At 46.1% G+C, this 15,981-nt stretch overlaps 1 protein-coding gene across 4 annotated transcripts in view; it reads left to right on the top strand.

The window, feature by feature from the left end:
• TECPR2 (tectonin beta-propeller repeat containing 2) overlaps nt 1–15,981 on the top strand; it is a 512,189-nt gene that overhangs the window by 273,618 nt on the left and 222,590 nt on the right. For all 4 annotated transcript variants that reach the window (XM_078660212.1, XM_078660215.1, XM_078660213.1 and 1 more), the window contains 2 exons: nt 2,188–2,361; nt 3,947–4,127. In XM_078660212.1, the coding sequence (XP_078516338.1) occupies nt 2,188–2,361; nt 3,947–4,127 (355 nt within the window). The remainder of the gene's footprint in view (nt 1–2,187; nt 2,362–3,946; nt 4,128–15,981) is intronic.

Consider the following 15,981-nt stretch of genomic DNA (forward strand, 5'->3'; position numbering starts at 1 on the left):
ACCTGGTGAGGTGTCGCAGTATTGACCCCTCGCAGGCGAAGCTGTCAAACACCCTTTAATGTGTTTTGCCTTTAGCCCAGCAAGGCCTTGCAGTGGGCACGATAAAAGGTTGTTTAGCTACTCTTTAGGCCTTTTTACATTTGCCAAACCAACCATCTTTCTTCAGATCACCTGTTGCTATGGGTTTTATTAAAAGTTCGATATACATCTCAGTGTAGTAAGGCTGTTACATTAGCTATGAAGTACAAAGATGGGCTTGATGGGCATGACCAGGGTTTTGTTATGCGGTATAAGACCCAGATGTTAAGAAAGTTTGGGGCTGTCGTTTACGGACCTGAATGGTTTACTTTCTTATTTTACAAATGTTATATAATAGTCACCTGCTTAGAAACCAATATACTGACTACTGTATGCTTTCACTACTTTGTAATGCTTGCAATTACTATATCTGCTGACTCAATATTAAGAGTTTTGGAATAAAAAAAAGTTTGACACATTACTTCCCATGCCATTGGGGTTCCTTAACTTGGTCTTGCCATTCATTCCTCATGACCACGCCATTTGAGCTGATCCATAGCTGCACGCTACATCTCCCGACTTTGAAAACTGTCTTTCGCAGCTCATCACATGAGTGAACTACAGGCATTCTCAATGCAACCCTCCTACACCATGTTTCCCCTTACAGATTGGTGCTGGGGCCTCGGGAAGGCTTCTTACCAAAAGTCCTGACATCCTTCCTCTTTGGGCAATCCATCACTCTGCGGGCAATCCATCACTCTGCCAGCGTCCTTTGATCCACCTCACCCCTTGAAAGAATAGGAAAGAAGCTCTATCAATTGGACCCTAAAACGGCTTTAAGCTTTTGCTTGGATCATATTAAGGATCATCGGGTGGATAATCAGATTTTTGTTGGGTTCTTTGGAGCAAATAAAGGAAGGCTGTGCAGAAGGGGACTTTGTCGAGGTGGATAGTCCTTTGCAGTAAAATCGGCTGCACGTTTGTCAGGCAGCAGCTCCTCTAAGCCCTTTCCACCAGGACTTTTGCTACTACCACTGCATTTGTGCTGGTGTGTCTGTCCTTGATATCTACCAGGCTGCGACATGGACATCAATGTGAACAATCACAATACACTACTGCCTTAGCACCCAGGTTTAGCAAAAATTACTCTTCGCCTACTTGGTTCTGCAAAGACCTTTTGGTCTGAGTCCACTCCACAGACCCTGTGCCTTTGGGAGTTAGTGCTTTGGTATCTATTATGTGTTGAGTAATCTGCGATTAGAGGTATCCATCAGAAGAGCAAGTTGCTTACCTTTGGTAATACTCTTTCTGATTGATACTCTATTTAACCGCAGTTTCCTCACTGTCCTACCACATTCCTGTTCCATGGAGTGGTGTTTTTATAACAACTTAAAAGGTTCAAGTAGTATTCCGCACACTGTTGCCAACAATTGTTCATGCTCTGCATCGTAGAGCTCAGAAACGTTAAATATAAGAAAATGGCCTCAGCGTGGATGGGTGATACTTATATGCAGCTCTACTCCCTCACCTCTAGGTGCTATAGAGCCCACGCAGAGCCACACTGAGAAGTTGCGCCTCTCACAAACCCAATGCACCAAAGTGGAGCGTGCTAGTACTGCTGTGAGAAAATCTTTGGATCCGTTCTGGAGCTTGGGGTCTATTCTAATGTGAGGAGTTCGTAGATATATAGAATATCAGCCAGAAAGAGTGTTACCAACCGTAAGTACTATGGTCATTATACACATCTTTGAAAGAGGTACTCTTTATTCTGTTGTAATCCACTAATAGTGTAAAATGTGTGAATTGTCCAATTAAACTGTGCAGTTATTTTGAGGCTTGTAGTTTTTATTGAATTTTCTAAGATACACTGGATATTATTGGGAAAGGGGTCATCTTAGATGTGTCACATTATTGTGCTTTGTATGTAAGTGATGAGAAACTATATAATCTATAGTATAATGTAATCTTAGTTTTTGTTTTAATACAGAAATGTCTAAATTCAACCACAGTCTTGGACACTTTAGTTGTCCAGTGGAGTTACTCATGAGCAGACACTGAAAACAATATAATCATGTGTTCTAGGTGTAGCTGATTACATGGTTGACATCTAAAATTCTATTTCAGAGATAGTTTTGTGATATTTTTTTTGTGTTTTTTATACCTCTAAAGGTGCTCTTCTGTGGAAGATTGAGCAGAAATCAAACAAAGCTTTTGCATGTGGAAAAGTTACAATAAAGGGAAAGCGGCATTGGTACGAGGCCCTTCCCCAAACAGCCTTTGTAGCCTTGAGTGATGATACCGCCTGGATCATTAGAACAAATGGGGATTTATACCTCCAGACTGGTACGTACAATATGTTCACATACGTCATTCAATATGTGGGGGTTGTTTTTAGTTGTAAAGTTAGCGGTATGAATAAAGCCAGAATAGGTCCTCCTATTTAAGCATTGTTCTCGAAGCAAGAGTGCACACATTTTTTAATTTGTGATTGGTTGATCACATTTATATTGTGCTCATTAGATCTACTGTCTCATGGCATTGCTGTGCCAGTTTTCTCTTCTGATTCCAGGGATTTAAAGAAATTTATGATGTGTTAATGTGGTCCCAAACCGAATGGGATCCAATTCAAATCTTGCATGCTATGGCGGGCAGTCCAAATTCTAATGCTAGATACAAAAGTGCCTGCTTCCCTCTTTTTAGAGCGGACTGATCTGAGTGGCGAGTTATTAATGTTTGATAATGGATCCCATCATCTATTTAGCACCGGCTGGTTGCTGTCTTTCCCCAGGGTATTTTGGTCTTTCCTAAACAATTACTTTGTGGGTGTTAAAAAGATTTTAAACTGTATTAAGTCTTCCATCATTTGTGAAGTTTTTGTCTGAATAATTTCTCCTCTTCTCCGAGAGACGTGGCAATTTGTTTTTAGAAACTAGGATTTTCTATTAAATTAGAGTGCTCCAAAGTAATAGTTAATCCTACGGTTTTTATGAAAGTGGTCAAAGGACAACACGCCATTGCAATTTCTACAAAATAGAGTAAAATAATAACAGTGTTATAGTTCGTTTTCTATCAGAACTGCATTTTAAGGAATTTTAAGACAGTCCGTAAACTTCGAAATAAGCTGTAAAAGGTAGGAAATTACCATGATTGTTGAAACCCACATTCAATTGGTTTGTAATCAATTGGAATACAATTTAACATTAATGTTGTTCCCTTTGCAGGCTATCCATTATTTGTGTCAGTTAAAAAGAAACCAGAAATTTGAAAAGTTTCTTTATTATGAGTGGTTAGTTGACATATACCTCATTACATGACTAACAGTCCCTGCATTCTACTTCTTTTCACTTGAATGTCACAAGGACTTTAAGTCGAATGAAACTTGGGAGTCCAGCATCCTTGGCTAAACCAACCTAGACTACTCCAATATCCTGCATTAAAACCAAACCTCAGGGCAAGTCCTACCTCGTGGGCTTTAGGAAGGGCCTAAACTAAACTAAACTGTTCTGGATCACCTTTAAATAAATCTTCATATTGGAGTATTGCATTTTAAGATAATCTGGGTTTGTCCACCATAACTCTACCTCTTCCCATGCCACATTTGTTCCCCTGCCCAACTTCTATTTTGCTCATATCAGTCTCAAGTAACTGAAAGACTATCCTCTGCAAAACCCTTTATTAAATAAATTAGTTGATAGTGTCAGGGTAAATTTAGTCTCCATATGATAGTGCTAAGCTACCCACTCAGGCTTCTGTCTTTGTCTCTGCTGTTAATTTTGCTTTCCTTTTAATGCTTAGTCACCAACAAGATTGTCTTACATAGAGTTTACAAGCAAGTAAACTGATGTTGTCCTAAAATTGATGCTTTATATTCTTGTAAATAACAACTGGTGTGAAAGCTTAATTTATTGTGATCTTTTCTCTCCATAAGGTTTAAGTGTGGATCGTCCTTGTGCCCGAGCAGTGAAGGTTGATTGTCTATGTCCACTGTCACAGATCACATCCAGGGATAATGTAGTGTGGGCACTGACTGAGCAGCAAGGTCTTATGTATCGAGAGGGAGTCAGTAGCTTCTGCCCTGAAGGAGAACTATGGAAAAGTGATATTATCAGGTACTAAAGGGCAATTCTGAACTTGAAAACCTTATAGGTTTTGATTGTGGATATCTGTAACCCTTCTAATTTAAACCAGCAGAGGTTTGTTGTATGTATTGTCTAGAATCTGCATTCTTTCAAAATGAACAGTATGTACAACAGTCACTCCATCATCACTTACACCCAATTGCATTTTGAGGGTTTTCCCAGCAAACCATACGCATGCTGTTTACTTTGTGTGCAAGACAGTCCAACTCATAATCCTGATCTTTCTCTCAAGCAGAACTTTCTAAAGACTTCTTCGGTATCCTTGACACTTGAGATTTCTAAATCTTGAAAATATTTCCTCATCTCATTAAAATGAATGAAATATTTTAGCCCTATGGGTGGGTCGAGTTCCCTTGATACAACGCACAAATGTCCTTCTCCTGGTCTGCAATGAACCAAAATTGTTAACTGTTACCTGGATTTAGTGATGTTTTCAATTATATCCCATAGTAGCCTCTTGTTAATGTCATTGGTTTGCACTACAATCACAACCTCAGCTGCCCAGCTTTCATGAATCACTGAGCACAACCAGAATAGATGCACAAAGTGAATGCACAGTACATGCCCTTGACACCAGCGGTGGCCGCCATAAATAAAGGGTGGTGAGGCAGATGAGGTCGCGCAGGAGGCGTCGAATGGGGTTGGAGGACAGGTTAGAAATACAATATTTAAAAAAACGTACCTTCTGCCGCTGGCCGCCTCCAGCGTCGCATCTCGTCCACTGCTTCTCCTCTTCCTGCCTGGACCCAGCAGCCCCTGGGATAGACTCCTTGTCCAATGGATTTGTCTGAGCCGGCAGGAAAGATGCCCTGCTCAGACCAGGGAGTCTGTAGGATTTCTCCAGTCCGGCTGGTCTATGCAACTGGGCTTGAGAAAACCTAAGTGTCCATGTGGGTTTGTTCCGCCTGAGATGGCTGGCCAAATCCACATGAGCACTTAGGGAGTGGACTACACGTAGCACTCCTCCCCCCCCCCCCCCCCCCCCCCCCCCCAATGCCTCGGGCCTGCCCCTCCCAACACCGCTGGCTAAGAGCCGGCAAATGCAAAATAAAACGATGCAAATACATCATTTTATTTTACATTTGCTGGCTCTGAGCGAGGAGCGGAGGCGCCTCAACTGCTTGGCACCCTGCCTTATAGTTGATGATTCTACTTCTGCTGTATTAAAATGTAAACCCTCTTTATTTGATGTACGGTTGACAGTACTATGAACTGTCAATTACTTGGTGACGGAAATATTCATTTTTAAGTGGTAAGCCACTTCACTTTGTGTAACATGCATTTCTTACCTCTGAAGGCTATGGTCAACAGCTTTAAAATAACTATTATCTCGTGTTTTTCTGTACATTCACAGCTCGTATAAATCATTTTCATCCCCACTTCACTTGGCAAGGAAGTGCCAGCAAAGAATCGAAGAATGTGTTCATCTCACTCATGGTCCAAAATGTTCATGGTAGCATGCCATCAGTCCACCAAAAGCACTTTGCCTTATTGTGGTTTTGAACCACTATATAAGTGCTGTTACAAAAAAATCCCCATACTCGATACTCCTGAGTCTTTAGGTAAATGTCAGTGCTCGTAATGTCTCTTCCCTTAGTTTTTTACTACTGTTAATGAGATAGAAGGCCTGCTGTCTGGCCCAGTTGACTACTACTCTCTTATGAAGGAGAATGCTTTTCATTTGATATTTTTAGTTCAGTTGTTAACATTCCTAAAATGACAGACTATAGTTTTCCACTTTCATTAACTGGCATCAACATTGCTCTAACTTGGATGGCAGGCATCTGCATTAATTTGAAAGAGCAATACTTTTGTTTCACCAATAATAACTACTGGTGCTGTTTGCTCTTTGCCTTCGGGTTCTTCAAAAGATGTGTTTATATGAATGTTTGTGTATATGTGTGTGTACGTATATATGTAATGGTGTTTCTGTAGCACAGACCTAGATGAAAAGCAGTGGATGAGTGAACAAGGGTGCAAGAGCCCAAAGATCAACTCAAGACCATCATTTAAAAAAGGTAGTTAATAGGCGATTTCCTATTGTGGGGGCGTTAGTGTTCTTCAAACAAATAACTTCTTCAATGTATTTCTGAATGGCAGGAGGTTTGGCATAATTCTGAAAATATAGGTGTTCAATGTCCTGGGTGTGTTAACAGAAAAAGTATGTTTAATCTGTTCCAGGCAATTGTGTGCCTTGGTTTATTATAATGGCCACCAGAAAAGTTTAGCAGCTCAAAATCTTTGTGCATTTTGGCTCCAGCAGGTGGGACTGATAAAGTATTTTGAAAAGAAGATGATGCTAATTGATACCTCCTTTCAGTCCCTGAGGTGAAAGTTGTCTCCTCCCTCCTTTGTATGTCAGTACCTTATATAGGAGTCAATTGCTGCCTACTCTGGGACAAATGGGCCAGAATCCACTATCACGCCACAATCTAAGACTGTGGATTTTGTTAAAATAAAAACTATATTGTGGAATTTACCCCCTTCGGTAAGCGGGAGCAGAATGAAAAAAGCCTTGACAATACTAAGTGTAATGTTGGCATTATCAGCTGTTTTTGCATCCAGATGCCAACTAGTGTTGGCAAAACTTCCCTTGAATCCACTGATATAGGACTTCCTCTCCCTTGAGAGGTAAGTGGTGGTGAATTGTAAGAACCATTGTTTGATCGCTGTGTTCAGTTCTCTGCTCTCCTTTTATCAGTTGGACATTGGCACTCTGCCCTCCTTCTTTCTGCCGTTTTTTCATTATAAAGTACTGAATAATAACCTTTTAATCACTGTTTGTATAATAAAAAAGATGGCAACCCTCGCTGCAAACTGAGGCATTAATTCTGTTTCATGGCTGGCAATGGTCATATAAGTATTTACATCAGCCTTTCGACTGAATGCCCTGGGCTGACAGAGTCCTAGACCTGTCCTCAAGGACCTGCCATGCCTCAGGGCCTCCCCATTACTGACATGCTGCAACATCATTGGTACAGGTATCCATGGACCTTTTAGGTTTAACCCTGTAGTGGCTACGGCTACCTGTCTATCCGGTTTTAAGTTGATCCCTCTCCCATCTTGTCACTGGTTGGGGTTGAGTCAGGAGCCTTACTGACCCCACCCTGTGATGAGATAAGAGAGGATGTTGTGATAATCAAGAAACTGAAAGTCAGAGCCTATGCATAACTGCATAGGCTCTTGCTTGTAGTTTTCAACTTTGGTGCTGGAGGGGGGGGCGAAGCTAGTTCCTGCTCCGGGGGTTAACCTAGCACCTGTAGCTGAAGCATACCAGCGCAGACAGCGGAAAGCAAATAAAAAATTATCTGAAATGAAATATGCGTGCGTGTGTGAGTGTGTATCTGAAAGAAACACATTAGTGATAGATTCCTTACCTTAGAATATCCTCAGGCGTCAGACTGGATCCGGAAAGTTTTCGTCCGCAGTACCCCTGCACATCGGTTGGTGGCGCTGTGGGGCTCCGCGTCCATCGTCTGCATCGTGTTTGCCGGGATGACATTGCAGGCACTACTTAGACGCTGCCTCCCGCGCGCTGACGCCAGTTCTTTCTTTTTCCGCACCAGCAAGCGCAGATCCAGGAAGAGCAGGACCCTTTTTTGACTAACTTTTTGAGGCTTTTTGACTCCATCTTTTCATCGATTCTTCGACTCCTGGGGCAGTTAGGATGCCTGGTTTTAAGACCTGTGTGGACTGTCACCGTATGATGTCGGTGACTGACCCGCACCGAGTGTGTCTTTTCTGCCTGGGGTGCGACCACGACCCCAAGTCGTGCCCCGGCTGCTGGTCGATGGCGCCGAAGTCTTTGCGGGAGCGGTCCCGAAAACTGCTTGAGTTCTGGCAATCGGCTCCACCGATCGAGGTCCAGGTCCCGCGGGAGGTTGAAGGACCATGCGCAGAGTCATCATCATCGGTCCTCCAGTTCCAAGTCTTCGCACTCCGGGTCAGGTAAGGCGAAGCACAAGAAGTGGAAGAAGCGTCATCACTCTCCACCTTCCCCTCGCGGTCGCGCGACGCGGCTGAGGGAGCCTGTGGTGTCGCCACCGGCCTACCCGCCCTTTTCCGGGTCTGTTGGCGACTCCAGCCCAGATAAAAGAGTTCATGTCCGCAGTGGCTCGACTCTTTAGGCCCTCGGCTCCCGTTGGTACGCCTTTGGGTCCCGCGGGCCCGACTGGGGGTCCTCGCGTTCCTTTGCTGGCACCGCCGGCAGTTTTGGCCCCTGCGCCGCAGGACCCCCGTGGATCCAGGCCTGGATCCCGGTTGACCTTATCACACCTCCACCGACGTCGACCCCACCGGCACCACTTCCGACGTCGCCCACTCCTCAGGACGACGTCAGCCCTGATTTCAGCCCCGAAGGGGACGCGACGTCGGGCTGGCGTCGGTCAATGCCATTCTCTACGCCGCTCGGGGATTTCTATCCCTATGTCCCTACTCCTTTTTTCGGCCTATAGAACGGCCTGAGGAAGAAGGGGAGGACTGGGAGGGGTCTGAGGACCCTCTCGCAGCCAACTGCGAGTATGAAGAGGACTGGCCAGAGGAGTTGGGGGAAGCCAGTGGTCTGGATACCTCTCCTGATCTTGGCATGCTGTCTCCTCCTACCGTGGCTACGGAGGAGGGCACTAGTTATGCGGTGGTGTTACGTAGGGCTGCCGAGGCCCTCCACCTTGACCTCCCCACGGTGGCCGTTTGGACTAACCTCCTAACAGAAGTGCTTCAGCCAGCAGCTACAACTGCAGAGCCGCTGCTCCCCTTTAACAAAGCACTTTCCAACCTTGTTTTGGGCACCTGGTCCAGGCCCACCACAGGGGCTCCTGTGCATAGGAACGTGGCCCGCTGCCATCGCCCGGCCCCGGGTGACCCCATTTTCCTCTCCCAACACCCCACCCCAGAGAACTTGGTTGTCCAAGCCTCTACTTCTCCAACCGCCTTCCCTTCCGCACCTCCGGATAGGGAATCCAAGAGACTGGATCAGTTTGTGAAGAAGATTTTTTCTTCTTCCCATTCTGCGCTGCGGTCCGTGAACACCGCATGCCTCTTGGGCCGTTATTCCCACTGTGTGTGGGATAAGGTGGCGGACGTTCTGCCCCAATGTCCGGAGGAGGCCTGGAAAACTCTCTCCGAGGCTGTTGCAGATGGGAGAGATGCAGCAAAGTTCATGATTTGTTGTGGCCTAGGCACCGCTGACTTACTGGGCAGATCGATTGCAACACCGGTGGCCATCAGATGCCATGCCTGGTTGAGGACCACTGGATTTTCGGGGGATGTCCAATCAACCCTCATAGACACCCCCTTCGATGGCCGACGACTCTTCGGTGACAAAGGTGACCACGCGTTGGAGAGGTTCAAGGACTCGCGGGCTATAGCCAAGTCCTTAGGACTCTCCGCAGTCCGCCCTCCTCCACCATTTGCTTTTGGCTCCTTTTGTGGCACAGGAAGCGGCGCCCCGCAACGTTCACAACAGAGCCACAAGCCTGCACAACAACAATCCTGGCGGGACGCGGGTTCCGCCGTGGCGGACCGAGAGGCCAGCGGGTGGGTCAGTCCACCTCCACCCCGGCCACTCCTGCCTCTAAACCTTCCTAGACCGAGCTTTCAGGCCCATCAAACGCCAGTGGGCGGAAGGATTCGCCATCACCTCCCCCACTGGCTCACCATCACATTGGACAGGTGGGTTTTAGAGATAGTCCAGAGGGGCTACTCCCCCCCCCCCCCTTCGAGACTACTCCTCCAGCCATGCCACCTCAGTACCACCGCATGTCGGGGGATCACTTGGTGCTTCTTCAGCAGGAATTTGCGGCCCTCTTGGCCAAGGGGGCCATCGAGCGCTTTCCGACGCCAGAAGTAGGGCGTGGTTGTTATTCCCACTACTTCGCGGTGCCAAAGAAGGCTCAGGTCTTGTCTGCTCTCGATCCACAAGACTGGATGGTAGCGCTGGACTTGCAGGATGCATGTTTCCATATCCCAGTCCTGCGGGCCCACCGGCGTTTCCTGCGGTTCATGGTAGGTCACAAGCACTTTCAGTTTACCGTGCTCCCTTTTGGCCTTACCAGCGCCCCTCGGGTGTTCACGAAAGTGATTGCGGTGGTCGCAGCTCATCTGCTCAGATCAGGGGTTTCAGTCTTCCCATATCTCGATGATTGGTTGTTAAAGGCGGGCTCGCCCCAGGCACTCGTTTCCCACCTCCAGACTGCGGCCGACCCCCTGTATTCGCTGAGGTTCTCCATCAATGTGCCGAAGTCGCACCTGATTCCCTCTCAGAAGCTCCTTTTCATCGCAGCTGTTCCGAACCCGGTGCAGTTTCGGGTCTATCCTCCTGAACAGCGAGTCTGGGATATTCAGGCTTGGATTCTGATCTTTCACCCCTTGTCCCGGGTTTCGGTCAGGGTGACTCTGAGGCTGTTGGGCTTCATGGCCTCCTGCATCCTGCTGATCAATCATGCCCGATGGCATATGCGTGCTCTGTACTGGGACCTGAAGTTCCAGTGGGCGCAGCATCTGGGGAACCTGTCCGATCACGTCCAGATCTCGGAGGGCACTGCAAGACAGTTGCAGTGGTGGCTCACGGACCGGCATTGGGTCGACGGCAGATCCCTCTCCCTTCCCCAACTGGAGTTCACAGTGGTGACGGATGCGTCCCTCCTGGGATGGGGTGGCCACATGGGAGAGGCGGAGATCAGAAGCCTCTGGTCTCTGGCGGAGTCCAGGCTCCATATCAACCTTCTGGAGCTTCGAGCAATCCGACTTGCACTGAAGGCATTCCTTCCCTCTGTCAAGGGGAGTGTAGTGCAGGTGTTCACAGACAACACCACTGTCATGTGGTACTGCAACACGCAAAGCGGGGTGAGTTCGTGGATCCAATGTCAGGAGGCTCTGCGCCTCTGGACGTAGCTGGAACATCAGGGCGTTTACCTGGTGGTTCAACACCTGGCAGGGTCTCTGAATGCCAGGGTGGATGAACTCAGCCGCAGGTGCATGATGGATCACGAATGGCGTCTTCACTCAGAGGTGGCGCAAGGTCTCTTTCAGCTATGGGGAGAGCCTTGGTTAGATCTATTTGCCACCGAAGAGAACGTGCAATGTCATCAGTTCTGCACGGTGGAATTTCCAAGGCAGCACTCGCTCGGCGATGCTTTTCGTCGCAAGTGGAGTTGCGGTCTGTTGTACGCCTTTGCGCCTATACCACTTCTACCCAGAGTGCTAAAGAAGATCAGGCGCGACCTGGCACAAGTCATTCTTGTGGCCCTGGACTGGACTCGAAGAGTATGGTATCCCGAGCTACTCAGTATGAGCGTAGATCCACCGATCCAACTGCCTCTTCGGGAGGATCTTCTGTTGCAGCAGCAGGGGGCGGTCCTCCACCTGAACCTGTCCAGCCTCCACCTCTTTGCGTGGAGATTGAGCGACTTGCCTCCTGAAGTTTGTGCTGTCATTGTGGCAGCCAGGCGTCCCTCCACTAAAGTGGTATACGCCTGCAGGTGGAACAAATTTGTGGCATGGTGCACAGCAAAGGCTGTGGATCCCCTTTCTGTCCCCCTTTCTCTTTTGTTCCTTCTTTCTTTGAGCCAGCAGGGCTCTGCTCTGGGCACTATTAAGGGCTATCTTTCTGCTATTTCGGCCTTTCTCAGGCTCCCCGATCAGCCCTCTCTTTTCAAGTCCCTGGTTGTAAATAGATTTCTCAAAGGCATTACACACCTTTTTTCTCCTATTCCTTTCGTGATGCAACAGTGGGACTTGAATCTGGTTCTAACATACTTAATGTGTGCTCCCTTTGACCCTCTCCACAACTGTCCTCTTCGTCTCATGACCTTGAAGACTGCCTTCCTGGTCCCCATCACCTCCACTAGACGAGTGAGTGAGCTCCAGGCTCTTTCTTGTAAGCCTCCCTTTCTATTGGTCCATCCGGACAAGGTTGTGCTCAGGCCCCGTCCTTCCTTTCTGCCAAAAGTTGTTACAGCCTTTCACATTGGGCAGTCCATTACCTTGCCCACCTTATTTCGGCCTCCGCATCCTTCCAGAGAGGAAGAGAAGCTCCACCGTCTGGACCTAAAACGTGCACTTTCATTCTATCTCAACCTCACACAACAGTTCCAGACGCCTGGGGATATTCTAAGGTAAGGAATCTATCACTAACTAATGTTTCCTACAGATATATCATTACCGAAGGTAAGTATCTTGTGCATCTGTAAGTGTTTGGATGTGTAAATGTGTGTGTGAGAGCGAGAGCGAGAGACAGAGTTAGTGATAGTGAGGGGGCGAGCGGGAATAGTTGAGAGTAAGTATGTGTCAGTGAGAATTAGAGTGTGACTGACTGACTGACTGACTGAGTGAAAGTGACAGTGAGTGAGAATGAGTGCGAGGCCGTGTGAAAGTATAAGTAAGGTACAATAAGTGAGTGAATGCAAGTGAGCACGAGTGAGTTATGCTTGGTAATCTGTCACTGGCCTTGGTGTACTGGAGGTAATTGTTAGCACAAGGAGCACCCCTAGCAAAATGCAGGTACGCAAGTGGTAACTCTTGGTATACGGGACACACATGGCAAAACGTTGACACTGATGTACTGGAGACAGATAATTTGCATTATGGAAGATAACCATGGCATGTGGGTGGGTAGGCTGTGGCATATTGTTTGTAGTTTTCAGAATAAGGACATGAGATGTATTCATGCAAAATGCTGGCCATGACATACAGGAGGTAATTTTGGATATTTGTGACACTCATGATCTATGGATGCACTCAATGGCAAAATTCTAGCACTGGCATACTGTACGTGATTCTTGGTATCATTGGGAAATCTTTGACATGTTGGCATGGACGTCATTTAGGGGTCCCTGGCATGACCCTTGCCACCTCAGGCACTGCCTTTGCAGCCCCAGAAGTAGTAAATTCAGTGGCAAAAAGGCTGAGGTAGCTTGCTGTTATAGGTGTGGGTGCTCCACCTGTTGTGCATGACAGTAACAGTATGTTATGTTATGTTATGTTATTTAATTTTTTATATAGCGCACGGCGACTCAAAAAGAGTATCCCGGCGCTTTTTAGGTAAAGGAATGCTGCATCATAATAACATAACACGTTTAAAAGAGGGGGATAAAACAAGGAGGACCTGGAAACAGACAAAATAAAATCTACTGAGTAAACAGCCAGGTCTTAAGATCCTTTCTAAAAGCCAGTAAACTGGTTGCTCCCCGCATAGAAAGCGGCAGAGAGTTCCACAGCTGTGGTGCAAGTAAGCCGAAAGAGCGGCCACCCACGCGGGCCTTCTTCACTCGCGGGACAACCGCCAGAAGCAGAGACTCAGACCTCAGGGAGCGAGTTGGATAATAATAGTACATAATAGTTTATTAATCACTATTAGTTTAATTTGAAAAAAATGAGCACAAAGAGCTAGAATGAGATCTCCAGTTGCAGATGACATAAGCAAAAATATGTTTTTAAGTATATGTTGTGTGCCGGCTTGTGGGTGAGTGTGTGTTTGTATGCAAGGGAGAGTGTCAATTTTTTAGCATGTGTCTGTATATGTGAGCAAGTGTGAGTGAGTGAGAATCAGTGACAGGTAGTGAGCGAGAACAATTTTGTGCCAGTAAGTATGAGTGAGTTAGTGAGTGAATTAGAGCAAGTGCAAGATAGTGAATAAGAGTGAATGAGTGTAATGAAGTGTGAATGAATGAGTGAGTGTGAGCGTGGGTAAGAATGTAGTGTCTGCCACTAGTCCTGGCATACTGATGGTAAGTCTTGGTTTATACAGGCATGGAAGAAAAATAATCCTGCTGGCAAACTGTAGGCAGTTGTTAACAAGAAAGGCTTCTGTGGCAAAATACAAGCACTGGCATGCTGGAGTTAATCACAGGGATAATGGTCACCCTTAAGTAAAATACTGGCACTGGCATAACAAAAGCAACTCATGGATTACAGGGCACCCGTGGAAAAAATGCGGACACTGGCATACTTGAGGATCATTTTGGCATTGGGGCATCTGTGGCTTTAGCTTATTGGAGGTACTTCTTGACATAACAGAGGAAAACTATGGCATCTGGGAGGGGGCAACCAGGATAAACTACTGGCCCGGACATACTAGAGATAATTTTGACATTAGATCTATGGATGGAAATAATTGCAAACTACTGACACTGGTGAATTGTAGGTAGGTTTCGTCATAAGGGGACACCTGTGACATATGACTGGTCTGCATGATAAAATGCTGGCCCTGGCACAGTGGAGGTAATCTTTGACATATGAGGGCACCCATAGTACATTTGGAAACAAAAAAACTATAGGGTCTTCTCCTCAGGCGTGTCGGGTTTCATTTCCCCATACGCCATGAAAGAACCTGAATACGAGTGAGTGTCCTTTCAGAGTCCATGTGTTTAGGAAAATTATGTGAACATTGTGCTTTTAAATACACTATTTGATACCATTTAACTCAAACTTTTCTCAGGGGAGAACCCCCAAGATCTCCTAGTAGAGGTCCGTCTTGCAACAATTTAGGAACATTATTACGTCACACCACTTTCAAAGATCATGTCAGCACCCTAATGTAGGTGGTTTCTTTAATGGACATTTGTGTGTGTTGTGTTATAGTAATCATGCAGTTATGGTGCTTTACCAGTGTCAATTATTGTTATGTTGTTAGTGTTGAGATCATGTGACTCCACTTGCCCTGGATATTCAAGGTCAAAGGCCAAATGATGTGACTTCCTATGATGTCATTAAGGTGTAATGTCATTTCCGCTATCCCTGGCATTTTGGTGATTCGACTTCCATGCATGTGGGGTGCATCTATGACACAATGCTGGCTCTTGCACAGTGGATGTCATTATTGGCACACAGGGGCACCCACTGCACATTTTGAACCAATGGGGCCAATGCCAGCGAAGCGTCAGGCTTTGCCATGGCACACCACAAGAGTGCTTCGATATTTAAGCAGTGACCTTTTGAGCAAATGTATGTGGCGGATATATTTTGAAATTCAGTATTTGACCCCAATTTGTTAAAAGCTTTCTCGGAACGAGGACCCCCGAACCACCCTAGAAGAAGTTGGCCACGCTTTTTCAAAGATCACCAGTCGCCACTGCAAGAATGACAGTGTTGGTGCAACTATAAAAATCTCTTTAAAAACCGTTTTCTCAAACAGAGCGGGCAACCTATCCAGGAAATTTGACCTTTTTGGAATAAGAGTGTGTATTATGTTCAGTATCCGAGCAGGCATAGCAAATGGGGTAGTAAGTGAGGGTAAATCCAGCCAAATAGTTTTTGATTCAATTTTGCCTTCCAATATTAGTCTGTCTTCTGAATTGAAGTAGCCGTTTGATTTTGCTCTGTAGAAGGTAATAGTAGCTCGTGTTTGCAGCCTTGCAAAATGGTAAATCTGTGATAGTAAGCACTGTGAACAAATTAAGTTAATTTTCTTTTTTTATCTCAGCATCCCTACATTTAAGGTGTTTTCATTTGGGCACAGAACATTTCCAACAGAATCTTCCATGTTCATGTCATTTGTTACTGCTCATGCCCAGCTGATGAAAGCCAAGAAAATGAGCTCATAAGTGTGCTTCCTCAGAAAAAGTGATCTAATTGATTCTTCTTAGCGCTCTCAACCACTGGTGATTATTATGTTTACTGGGGCGCATAACACACCATTCTACTGTGTTTAGCTCATCGATGCAACTACTGATAAGTACAAAATATTTTAGAATCTGTTTATTCCAATGACATAAGGGACTGTTCAGCTTGAACTGCCAGGCCATGTGTTCTTTGAAGGGGAACACCAGCAACCCCATCTACGTTTCGACCTAATTGGGAGCTCTACATTGTGATGGAAGTTGAAGCC

This window comes from Lissotriton helveticus, chromosome 9 (genome assembly GCF_964261635.1).
Source record: "Lissotriton helveticus chromosome 9, aLisHel1.1, whole genome shotgun sequence".
NCBI classification, from domain to species: Eukaryota; Metazoa; Chordata; class Amphibia; order Caudata; family Salamandridae; genus Lissotriton; species Lissotriton helveticus.